Genomic DNA, 13,496 nt, shown 5'->3' with positions numbered 1-13,496 from the left:
GAGCCAGAACCCGTTCTTGGACAAAGACAAGAGAACATAAACCAATATTTTCAGGTACCATTTACTCGTACTCAAATCTTAATTACAAACTCAATTATTTATTATATAGTTTATCCCTTAGTATTATTCAATTTATAACTATCATGAATAATAGAGCTTAATGCCCCCATTTAAAATTATTTGTTACAGGTTTTTACCTATGACTACTTCATATTCACCTTAGTTTACGATTCCTGTATGTCACCATATCTTGATTTTTTTCAGTAAGTAGGTACAATGTCCAGGTCCGAAAGTGATCAGTAGAAACCCAGTTAGCCACAATACACATCTTTCTGCATTCATCGTTCTAAATTTTAAAAAAAATATACTGTTCAGCGCAAACTCACCTTCATTTTCTCTAATTCTATGTCTTTCCACTTGTCCATAGAAATGGAACGAACAAATGACAAGTGTACTCCTAGGCCCCGATGTTTTCCCGAGCATTCTAGGCATATCCATATTCCGTATGTTACAGATGCCCACTGAGGATTGTGTGTTCCACACTCGAAGCATTTCTGAAAAGTAAAAGGTAAATATCACTAGGTTACTACTAAAACATACGGCGTAACTGCATTGTAAGCCATCTTAACTTAAAAACCGATTTCTCGTAGCAGAAGCATCAACATTCATAGCTGAGGAACCATGTTCGTAGACCATTACCCAACAACAATCATAAATAAACTTACTCATCTGAAAACTCTCAACAGTATATTCACAATTTCCAACACTAATTAATTTGCTTTCTGCCAACGTTCCACTAGCTTACATGTTCGCGTTATGACAGATAACACAAGTGTATGCGTTAGGAAGTGACAGTTCCTTTGACAACGACAAATCATCAAACTATATGGCAACACATTTTGCTTCAATACAGTGAGACCCTTGCGAGTGAAATTAAAACAATAAACTTATATTACTTTTAATATAATTATAAATGCAAAACTTTTGCTACAATCAAGTATGTTTAGTGATTTATAATAAGAAGTAGATTACCCGTGACTGTCCACTTAATCGTCTCATGATTGAAGTGTTTTACTTATTTCAAGTAGAGATTTCAAACATTATTAGTTACTCCATTTCATCTTAAGGTGTCAACATAGTTGGAAAAAAGATTTAAAAACTTAAACGATTAAAATTAAGAACTATGGCTATGACAAAGAAAAGTCATAGCTATTATTATGAGAAAAAGTGATGGTTAAAATTAACGTTAACTTCAAAAGTAAGCTATTCATTTTTACTAAGAATAGTCTAGAGTTGTGACACTTAATGAAAAATGTAACTGGTGAAATTAAGGGCATGAGAAATTAATACGCTCTTATGAAAAGTTACCATTTAAAACCAAAATTGAAATTAGTTCAAAATAAACTTAAAATAATTAATTTAAAATAATATAAAATAATCAAACAAGTCTATTCATTAAAATTATGTACTTTTTAAATTAACCTGTGTCTTTCGATAATTGTAGTTTTCGATAATTGACGTAGGTATATACAGATGGTTATCAAAATAATGAAAACACTATAGTTTGCAACACATAGAGAGTGTCAAATGATAAAATTGAAGATGCAAGTACAGCGCTTGGCAGATATCAGTTGCGTGCTTGGTGACTGTAATCCACCAGGCGGATAGAACGGAGGTGTGTGTTGAACTCTACACATAGTGGGGATAAAAATGTCACACCTCTGTTTTAGAGACCAAACTGTCAGTGCGTGGTTAGTTGTCACAAAGAACGGCGTGCAAAGTGATGACGGCCTGCAGAATTCATGGAAAAACAACATGGACGAAGCGTAAAAGTGGATGGAAGATTATCCTCAGTGACAGAGAGTGTCCAGCATTGACGATGAAATTACTAAGGACCGTAGAGCGAATACGGCAAAAGTGTCTATGCAACTACCCGAACAGACTGTTGCAACAATCGAAATCCGAGCGAGTTGCATAACGTAAATATTCGCAGTTGAGTTGCTATTTTCTAAGTAATGATCACTGAAAACATCACTTGAGTGCAACGAAAATAGTGTCGAGAACAGTCAAAATAGATCGTCCATGATTGCAAATACGTAATATGGTCCGATAAATCTTATTTCATCTTATTTACAGAAACTGGACGTGTTTATGTATGCTGTGCTCCAATTTGTCTCCTCCATACCATGAAATATAGCGGCGGTTGTGTAATTCTGTTGACAACAATTCTGTAGTTCCTGTGATAACGATCACAGGACGCATTATTGCCAATGATAATGAGGACACTTTAGATGATCACGTGCACCCTACGGTTTAGATGTCTCCAGGCAGTAACGCAATTTTGAAAGATCATCAGGATGAATTAAAACAACTTTCCTCATTCACCCAATCTACAGACCTCAACATTATTGAACACCTGTGATCAGTTCCGGAGCTCGAAATTCCGGAATAGATATCCTGCCCCACCCTCGCTGACAGAACTAAGTGTTGTATTATGCAGCGTTAACTTAATACTTTTAATCAACCCCTTACACTTTCCACTGAAGTAAGTTCGAAATACTGATAGGAGACTGTGAGCTGTGAGAAATACCGGTTGACCCAATCCTCAAGGAAGCAAAAGCGCATAGACTTTCAGTGTTGTTCAAACTCAGCCTAAGAACGATTGTCATACATTCATATATAGATTTTCGTACGTCTACTAGTAGCACCTTAGAGACTACCACCACCGGGAATTTCGAGTTTTGCTGATAACGTCCAAATCCCACGCTGAGAAACATTGTATTTTTCAGGACAGTGCATCTGTGTACTCCGTTATAGAAACCTAGTTAGGTCTTTCTCATGTACTGAATATAGCGTAATAATGTTGAAGGTTTGTAGTTTATATTCATAAGTGCTATAATATAGCAAAAGGGCGATAAAGTGGCATTAAATGATTTTCAATTGCAGGAGTGAGGTCGAATGATTTCCTGCGTCGTTTGCCGGCTGCATGGTGTGAAATCACTGTCGGGTTGTTCATCATACAGTTGTGGTAGTCCAGCCATGCATTGTGAAGCCGTTTGGATGGCTAGTAGAATTATCATGACAAGGAGTGGAGTTCATCGCAATCTTGAATAATCACCGACTACACCTACGCCAGTGATGCCCTGAAATATACTCCCTCCTACTTGTGAAGCGAATATCAATGTGTTTAAGGGATAGCAATTAAAAGTGTGATAATACCAGTAAAAGGGTATAATAATAGTGATTAAATTTTAGGTGTTTAATCATTTATACATGTTAATATTGTGCTTAATGCATGCAAGTGTTCTTATTTTATATTTTCATATGTCGTTTTTTGCAAATACACAAGAAATATTCAATATTCAGGTAAAGTATTCGAATTTCTTTTATATAGTTGATGACATTTTATGCACCTCCTACATCGCTGCATGTACGACATTTACTAGTTTGGAGAGGAAAGAATCTTAGCCTCTTCATATTTAAGATTTACAACCAGTCTTTTCCTATGTACTACGAATATTGAAAATATCCAATTTTCCGACCACTCAGGGTATTCTTTGAATTTTTCTCTCTTTTTAACATACTAGGTTCCTGAACAGAGCTTACCGTGACCGAGGTATGTAATCATTACTACTCTTACAGGCAAGATCGCAATTTTAATGTTACCAGAAGTAAGTTAGTTCAATATTATTCATCCGAGGACTGGGAAGTAGTAAACTCTTACAGTATTGTGTATAATTTTAATTCACGTGACATTTGTGAAAATTCCGCGCCAAATCTGACACAAAAATTCAGTAAATTTGCTTATACCCATGTGCAACTGCAACCGAAGTGTGATTTTTTGTTAAATCACTTTCACCAGCAAGTTACTTCAATTTGGTAATTCCAGTCAACATTACTAGGAAAGAAAGAAGTATTTCAACTTCAAGTAACCATTGGGAATTAATTACCGGAAAGCCATTAAGAAAACCAAATAGAAAATCGATCGTAAAAGTGCACTTTAAATATATCTTCGGTAGTCGGTCGATCATCGAAGATAAGCATTTATTGGCACTTTTCAGTTTGAGTCAATCGAAAACAAACATTTGTTGATCACGTATTCCAGTGATTGTTGCGTATGTTGCTGTTAGTACTAAAAGTGGAATCCATGTTTAATTCTACCACACGAAGCGTATTGTTGCCTTTTCAGCGGGAGAATGCAATGCAACATACTCACAATTTATTCATTTATATCTTACTGGTGTAGTTTAATTTAAAACTATAACTCTTGTTTCTTGATAATAGTAAATACTTTAAAAGCTGTAACGATTAATACGAGAGCCATCCAGAAAGACAAAAACAAACCACACACACACACAATATATATATATATAAGAAAAGAAAAGAAAAATCAAAACAAAATTTCATTTACAATACTAAATCTAACACTACTTTTCTACGTAATCACCATTGTTAAATTAAGGCACTTATACCAAGACACAAGTTTTTCAATGCTGATGTTATACTCATCTGCCGCCTACAAGTGTTTTGTGAAACCCAAAGCTTAACTGAGGAAGACGCCAAACGAATGATAGTATTCAGAATTACCAATTCATTATTATATTTCGAACTGTTTCCTTCTTGTGTATCCTTAACATAAAACATTTATCAACTCTTTATATTTTCCATCAAAGTTAATTAGAAATATAGAGACTGTGAAACGTGAAAAACCTTTGTTGGGTTTTTTTCTCAAGTAGGCTACTATCAACACCATAATTTTTCAGTTTACTAATAACTCCCAAACCGAAAGCTGAGGAACTTTATATTTGTATGGGACACAGTATGCATCCGCGTCTTTGTTAATGTAGAATTCTTGTTAGGCTGTTCTTCATTTCAATATAACTCAATAATATTTAACGTTTATCTTTGATACAGGTAATACAGTGAAGATGCGCTGAAACGGCGATTAATGGTTTTTCATTGTGGGACAAGTCGAATCGTTTGCTACATTGTTTGCTGACCACAGCTACATAGAGCCAAATCGCTGTCTGGCTGCTAAGAAAATTATAATAGTCCAGCCACTTATCTTCAAGCCGCTTGGAGAGCAAGGAGCCAAAAGGAATGGGATTCACCGTAGTCTTCGATAACTACTAATCCCCATTCGCCAGTGACCCCCTGAATTATACTCCCCCTTGTAAAATAAATATCAGCGTATTGAAGTGATTCGAAGTGTGAGAATACCCATGACATAATAATATTAATAAAAAATTACGTGTTTTAATTACTCATAATCTTATGAAATGAAAAATGAAATGAAATCTTTGAGTTTTACGTCCCACGGTTATGCCGGTGAGGCTAAAGGAGACGGTGATGATGAGTAATGAATAAAATGGTGGAATGAAGAAATGGGAGAACCTCGAGGAAACCCACGCACACGGTGTTTGTCCACCACAAAGTTCACTTGGAGGGGGCTGGGATGGAACCCGGGACTCCAAGAACAAAAGGTGAACGCTCTACCACTGAGCCACAGCGGCCCCACCCATAATCTTAATATCATACTTATTGAGTGTAAGTGTTGATATATTTTCACATATAGTGTTCTGAATATACACAATAAATATTCAGTATTGAGGTAACGTATTCGTATTTCTTTTATGTGGTTGCCAAACTTCATGGGTCTCTTACATGTTGCGTGTACGACATTTACCGGTTTGAAAAGAAAAGAATCTTAGCCTCTCCATACTTAAGATTCACATAGTGAGATTTTCTCTGCATTACGAATATTAAAATGGATTACTGTCCGACCACTCAAGGTATTTTCTGAACTTTTTTTTTACATACTAGTATAACTCCGTCAATGAAATAGGAAAAAATATTTCTCCGAATCTTCAACAATTATGTAATACTGTTTCGTGGTAGTGATTGTTCATATGAATCCTTCCGTGCTCATGGATCTGGCAACTTTGTCGTTCGTCGTTTGTCAACGCTGATGGCGTTGTGTGATAAAAAGAGGAAGAAGCAGACAAATTTTTGTCTTTGTTTTGCATGTAGCAACTATAAACAAGATTAAAAGCTTCAAAACAAGTTTCCAGAAGCTTCACAGCGGCTGACTTAACAAAAAGGTCTTGTGTTACAAAAATTCTAAAGTAATGTCTATGTGACAACAGAGGAAAAAATGGACAAATGAATATCCACGTGTTGCTGCTTGCAGTGAATCAGCGGAAGAATCCTAACCGCAACCCGGCCTGAGCTTGCAGCAGAGCTTTGACGGGAACCTTAACCCCCTCTACTTGCAGTGGAGTAGTGTGTGTGCTTAGGAATGTAAAATACCTGGGTATTTATTTCAGAGGGTAAATACCCGGGTATTTACCCAAAATGGGTATTTTATGTTTCAGTTAGCAATAAATGGATTTTATCATTGTCAATGAAAAATATAATGGTCATTTGTATCACCTGCAACAGGAGCACTAAATAACCACCTAATTAATAATTTTTTTCTAGTAATTAAAGAATGAATTTGATATTTATTAAGTAATACAGTACGGATTTCCTACCTACTCACCATAATTTTCTTTCTACTTACACTAAATTTCCTTCTATTACCCTTGGCGGAAAATAATTATCCATTCTACCCTGTGAATTCTTACCTTGGTGTGCCCCTGAGGCGTCCAATCAACTACGCGGTAGAATTTGATAGTGGATCAAACCAACATGAAAATTTAAAATTTATGATATAAGGTAATGATGACTAAAGAAAGTGAAGTCAGTTGTCACCAAACCAGTCATACACTATTAAGTTTTCTGCCTGCCAGCAGCTCCTGGTATTAATGACACGGAATTTAAGCTCTTCCTTAGGTTCGCCTCTCATGAAACTTTCTCCATTTTTCTCGATCTGGCTCCTCTTTTTTTATCTTACAATACATTCTCCAGTTTTTCAAATCACCGATGAACACACTAACTAAAGTATTTAAGTAACAGCAGGATCTCTATTACTAAAGAAATACGTTTTCTTTTGGTTTACCAAATTTATTAATGTCGGAAAATGAATTGCTTTCCTGTTTTAAAGATCCAAAGTTTACAACAATTTTATTGTACATATATATTGTTAACATTACCTTACAATTTTTTTGAATAGCAATGATGAAAACAACCTTTTTAATAATTAAAAAAAAAAAAACTAAACATATTACAGATACGGCTGGTTACTTTCTTCACGCAAAATAATGTTATTTTTGTTATTTTATCTATAGGCAATGAAATGTGCTGAATTGTCGAGTATGCAAAGAATTGAACCAATAAATTTCTTAAGTTTTACACCTGGTTTACGGAATTAATAAATAAATCTGTTTAAGAAACTACACTGTAACAACGAAGTTGTTGATATACCGGTAGTTATATCATAGTAAAGAAACTCGACTTTAGTAACTAATAACCTTGAAAATACTTAGAAATTTAAAAACACACACACACACACACACACACACTTAACGATTTCGAAAGTTGAAGAATAATCAAGGTAATTAAATTTAATAAATTGATCAATTAAATTACTTACTAAATATGCCATTGAAAGAAAATTATCCATAAAATAAGGAATAATATTTCGTAAAACACTTAAATAACTAATTCCTGATTTTTAGAAGTGTTCACTAAATTGAGTTCAACAATAATACTTTGTGAAAGAATTTATTGGAATAGCATATTTAAAATATTAATGTGATAAAAACGTTGAGCTGTATAGTAACTCAGTAATATTTAGTAATATTTATACTTAAATTATTCAGTATAGAACAGCAATTAACCTCTACCATATTTGGAGTACTATAAAACGACCACAAATTTTACCGTCCTACTCAGAATCAACCGTAAGATCAGAGTCGGAATCATCACATAATTCTTCAATATCAACATCACTATTACTCGCTTCTTCATTTCCTTCTATGTCACCCATTTCTCTGTATCCTCTTCCAATGTCTCTGGTGTTTTGTTCTGTTCCATGCCAACAGCTGGTGACTTGTACTTTGATGATCCTGGTCCTGAGTGTTGCATCCGTGAAACTTCAGCCAATCTCTTATTTAAAAGCTTCCAGTTATAAGAAGGATATATTAGTTTTCCTGTCCTCTCCAATGATAAACAATTTATTGTTTTGCTAAATGTAGAGGGAGTTCTTTCTGTGGCACCAGATGTAACCGGAGCACAAAGTATTCAAATAGCGACATCAGCTAATTCAGTGATGTCTCGAAACACTCTCCGCCAAAGTAGTGAGCTCATTTGTTCCACTCCGTCCCACAAAAACTTCCTTGCCCAATTTCCTTTCCTGTCCCTATAGTCAGTCAAATGTGATCTCAGAATTCAACCCCATTTGTTTTCCAACTTCACAAACGAAGCTTACTCCATCAAGCAATTCTTCAGCAGTCAATTTGCAGCTGTGAAAAGTGAAATTGAGGAAATCTGCAGCCAGATGAATTGGACCCAAGCCGGGTTCACTTCTTTGTTTAAATTTTTCCATCATTGATTGCTCTTCTGTTTTCGAAAGGATTGATGAACTGTTCTGTCATCAGAGTTAGATGAAGGCTCTGGAATTTTGAGTGCAAAGTGTCTATCTGATACTTATTTTACTCGAAGCAATTAATCAAATCCGCTATGGGTTTCAAAATGGCTACAAGGTTTTCAATACAAATCCAGAATACATCATCAAGAAGTTTTTTCTTGATTTCTGAAGGTACTGACGATTCCTCACTCACGTGAGTGTCTGAAGCCCAGTTTTATTGACAAGCATACTTTGGAGGCATTGTAAATGGCTTCCCCATCTTGTTTCTTCAGACAACTTTAACGAAATTGTAACCCTTTTCTCCCTTGAGTTTTGTGTAAATATTGCTTGCAGGTGATTGCTATGTTTGATTCTTTTAACAACATCAATTACAGTTCCCAGTAATGTCTTTACCGATGGACATCCGATGATGTCAGAACAAACAAATGAAGAAGATGAGCAAGACAACCCAAAGATACTATAATAGGATACTTCTGTTTTACTAATTTAAAATGTTCTCATGCTGGACGCGTTGTCTTCTATGATCGTTTTTTTTTTTTTTTTTTTTTTGGGGGGGGGAATTACAGAACATTCATAATCTCTTCAGACAAGTAATGTGCATCGTGTTTATTTTCTTTCGACATCGCGAAATCAACAAAAACAGGTTCAGGCTTTCAAATGACGAAATAACTGATAGATTCATTTCTTAAGTTACTCGAACCGTCACACTGTAAATATATATTTCTTGATTGCTCTAACTTCATTTTAACTTCCTCTTGCATTTCACTGTGTTGAGCATCCAGTAACACGTAGCCAGGCGATACATTGATAGGAGAGAATACGAAGGACGAATTTTCTTTTTAAAAAATTCAATTCACAAAGGGTGATCAACAAGTGACAGGGGACACCCACTAACGAAGATCGCTTTGGCAATGCTTTCCTTCAACGCTTCCTGTAAGACTTCAGTAAGGTTCCATACGTCGGCATTTGTTTTAAGAAACATCAATATTAAGGTTCTATCAAAAATCCGAAATAGTAACGTTGAACCCAAAAAGCCATAAAAAGTTAAGAAAAGCCTTATATTTGATGGAAATTGATGTATTTTTTTCGTATAATAAATGCGACTATACCTACTATATCAAACTCACTTTCTCCTTTTATTAAAATTACTCCAAAATGTTCTTTTAAGTTGGAAACTAGTAGACATAAGATACCATCTTTTCATGATTAACTTGAACCTTCATAATGTTCGACTCGGAAAGATTTTGATAATTTTGGTCGTCTTTATTCAATTAAGTCCTATAAAATCCTTTCAAATATTCTGTTAGCAAGATTGACCCCACACGCAGATGAAATTATTGGAGATTATCAGTGCGGATTTAGACGAAATCGATCAACTATCGACCAAATATTTACCATTCGCCAAATACTCGAAAAGAAGTGGGAATACAATACCCCGGTACATCAACTATTTATTGATTTTAGAAAGGCTTACGACTCGGTTAGGAGAGAAACATTATACAACGTTCTTACAGAGCTTGGAATACCGAGAAAGCTAATTAGATTAATTAAGATATGTTTAAATGAATCCCAAAGTAAAGTCCGGGTAGGAAAATATTTGTCCACGAGCTTCCACGTCGAAAATGGCCTGAAACAAGGAGATGCGTTGTCGCCATTATTATTTAACTTTGTGCTGGAATACGCCATAAGGAAAACCCTAGGGCCTAGAGTTGAACGGCATTCACCAGGTTATGGCATATGCTGATGATGTAAATTTAATAGGGGATGATAGGAGAACAGTAGAAATAAATGCAGAGATCTTATTAAACGCTTGCAGGGACATGGGTTTAGAAGTAAATGCAGAGAAAACTAAATACATGGAAGTGCGTCGGGACCGTAATACGGCAAATTGTGGAGGCGTTAAAATATTAAATAATGCTTTTGATAAAGTGGATACTTTCAAATATTTAGGATCAATATTAACAGACGAAAATCATATTCACGAAGAAATTAAATGTCGACCAAAAGCAGGGAATTCGTGTTACTATTCGGTTCAAAATCTCTTGTCGTCGTGAATTCTGTCGAGGAATTTGAAGCTTAAAATATATAAAACGATAATCATGCCTGTTGTTCTGTATGGTTGTGAAACATGGTCGCTTACTCTGAGGGAAGAACATAGACTGAAAGTATTTGACAACAGGATCCTGAGAATATTCGGACCCAAGAGGAACGAGAATGGGGAATGGCGGAAGCTTCATAACGAGGAACTACATAGTTTATACGGTTTACCCAACATTGTTACGGTCGTCAAGTCTAGGAGGCTTAGGTGGGCAGATCATGTAGCTAGAATGGAAGAAAGTAGAAACGCTTTCAAAGTCTTGACTGGTAGACCCATAGGAAAACGACCATTAGGAAGACCTAGGCGCAGATGGGAGGACAATATTAAGATGGATCTCGCAGAGATAGGAATACAAAGTAGAAACTGGATGCAATTAGCTAAGGATAGAAGTCAGTGGAGAGCGTTTGTGAACGCGGCACTGAACCTCCGGGTTCCATAGGCCATAGAGTTAGTTAGTTAGAGTTAGTTCTTTATTCAATTAAGTGTAGCCTCTGTTATGTAATGCTTTAGATACATGATCCAGCTTTCGTTTATCTTTTATTTGTATGACGATTATCTCAGTTGACTGTGAAATATTTCTGAGAATTTTAAAATTTCAAAATTGCACATTTCGGGAAAAATTGTTGGATTGAAGGAGTCTCAAAACATCTGTTCTCAAATGTTAATACACAATAACTTGATAATCGGTTCTTAAAAATCGGTGGCGTATCGCAGACTTTACATTTAAAACTGGGGCTGTCTCCGAAGGATTTAACAAAGAGGGTTTATATACGATTTCTATGTTTGGAGAACCTAAGGCTTGAAATCATACTACGATTTCTTGATTTTTTAAGTCTTGGCGAAACTAATCCAAGTTTAAAAGCCGTTCACACCTTGGTGAAGAAAGGGCATAGGTGGATAAGTATAGTAAAATACCCCGAGTTCAATCTTGAGACGACAAGAGGGTGGTAATGTAGGTACCCCCAGGAGATATTAATTTTTCATGTTTCAACTCTGACTCTGATTCTCAACTCTTATTTGTTCGTGAGCTATGACGTAAACTCGGAAAAGTTAATTATTTCTCAAGATTGGTTTGATCGATGTTGTTCAAACTCAGATTCATGTATAGGTGTACACGAGGGCTTCGTCCGAAAATTGTAACAGCTCATCCCCACCATTTCCCCCTTTCAAAACACTCGATTCAATATTTTAATCCCTTTACCTATGAAGTTCTTCGAGAGAAAATATATATATATATATATATATATATATATATATATATATATATATGTGTGTGTGTGTGTGTGTGTGTGTGTTTTAGATGTCGTTCTAACCTAGAATAACATATAATATCCAAAATTGTATCTCGGGTGGGCCATGGTCAAAATTGCCTGCAAACCCGCACCGCACATGAACGGGGTTAATTGGTTATTATTTTGCATATTTATAGTGAATGAATGAGAAAACACACTCGACAGATTCCAAAATATAAAAAAAAGGTCACCGGTATGGTTAACAATTCTTAAATCATCAAAATAATTGAACTTTCGGAAAATACCCATTTTTTGGGTAGGTAAATACAAAAGGAGTAAATACCCATTTTTTATTTACCTACCCACTGGGTATTTACCCAACCAACATCTCTATGTGTGCTACAACAACCCCTCACGTAGCTCGGTACTGAGGATTCATTCCCGAGACCGCCAGGTGGAGAGACAACTGTGTTTAGCCAGAACCTTATATTAGAGAATTGTAAATTAGTATTTGTGAATACTACTGCGATCTATTTGAGGATTTGTAAATAAACCGGTAGTGGGAGTCAATTGCGGACGCTCAATAATTCAATCTAGCTCTACCTATAAACTGTAAGGAACAAAATTTTACAATACATATTTCTTCTATTCAAAAACACTAATATAAAAAGTGACCCATGTATCGCTTCCGTACTTCCCATGTGCGTTCGGCTTCAACGGATCGAAATTAACGAACGTTTCATGTCAGACTTTTGACGAACTGTGTAGCGAAAGCACCTACTAGTTAAATATAAAAGTTAAAGAAAATAACATGAAGATTGTTTCAACTGTTTGTGTGATATTATGCATCTGTACAGCAATGTGAAGAATTATTCTCTTTGCAGTTTATCAAGTTTACTGTTTCGTGGTAGTGATTGTTCATGTGAATCCTTAGTACTCATCGATCTGGCAACTCTGTGTCATTCGTCGTTTTTCAACGCTGATGGCATTATGTGGTAAAAAGAGGAAAAAGTAGACAAATTTTCGTCTTAATAACGATCCTACTTGAGCCGATAAAAAAATGCACCTTTACTTCTCGTTCCTTTTCTTTTCTGAGGTAGACCAATGTTAAACTGAAGTCCACAATTGCATTCATGTTTAACTTAACAACTACTTTCATTTGCTTAATTGTGTGAGACTGATGTATCTACATCATATTGTTCTAATATTACATAACTTAAAACAATATATGTTCCTGTAAGAATCCAAAATATAATTTCCAACCCTGGGATAATTCGAACTTAACATTGTGAAATTATTTTACAAATTATTTAACATTCTTTTTCTGTCATGTGAAATTAACTGACACAATGCCTGACTAACGCAAGAATATTATCGTAACGTGAAGCTACATATGTATGGAATAAACCATTGTAAATAGCTTTACGAAAACGAGAATTGCACACTTCACCCACCGACCTAACTGCATGAAGTAGCAAAGAAAGAATAATACTCAGTGATAACATATTCGAACTGTAAACTGTGAGGAAAATACTAAAATAAGATAAAATTAAAAAAAAAAAAAAAAAAAAAAAAAAAACTCAAGATCGCCACCCAACGACCTACGAAACTTTTTTTTTTTTAAACTGGTAAAGAA

General features: G+C 35.3%; 1 protein-coding gene across 2 annotated transcripts in view; it reads right to left on the bottom strand.

Annotated features, from left to right (window-relative positions):
- Nucleotides 1-13,496, bottom strand: part of ArfGAP1 (ADP-ribosylation factor GTPase-activating protein 1) — a 703,111-nt gene that overhangs the window by 664,166 nt on the left and 25,449 nt on the right. For both annotated transcript variants that reach the window (XM_081743725.1, XM_081743726.1), the window contains exon 2: nt 387-554. In XM_081743725.1, the coding sequence (XP_081599851.1) occupies nt 387-554 (168 nt within the window). The remainder of the gene's footprint in view (nt 1-386; nt 555-13,496) is intronic.

This window comes from Thermobia domestica, chromosome 17, assembly GCF_964235325.1.
Source record: "Thermobia domestica chromosome 17, izTheDome1.hap1.1, whole genome shotgun sequence".
In the NCBI taxonomy this organism is placed as follows: domain Eukaryota; kingdom Metazoa; phylum Arthropoda; class Insecta; order Zygentoma; family Lepismatidae; genus Thermobia; species Thermobia domestica.
Note: the sequence above shows the minus strand (reverse complement) of the source record. Positions and strands in the feature narration are given on the sequence as shown.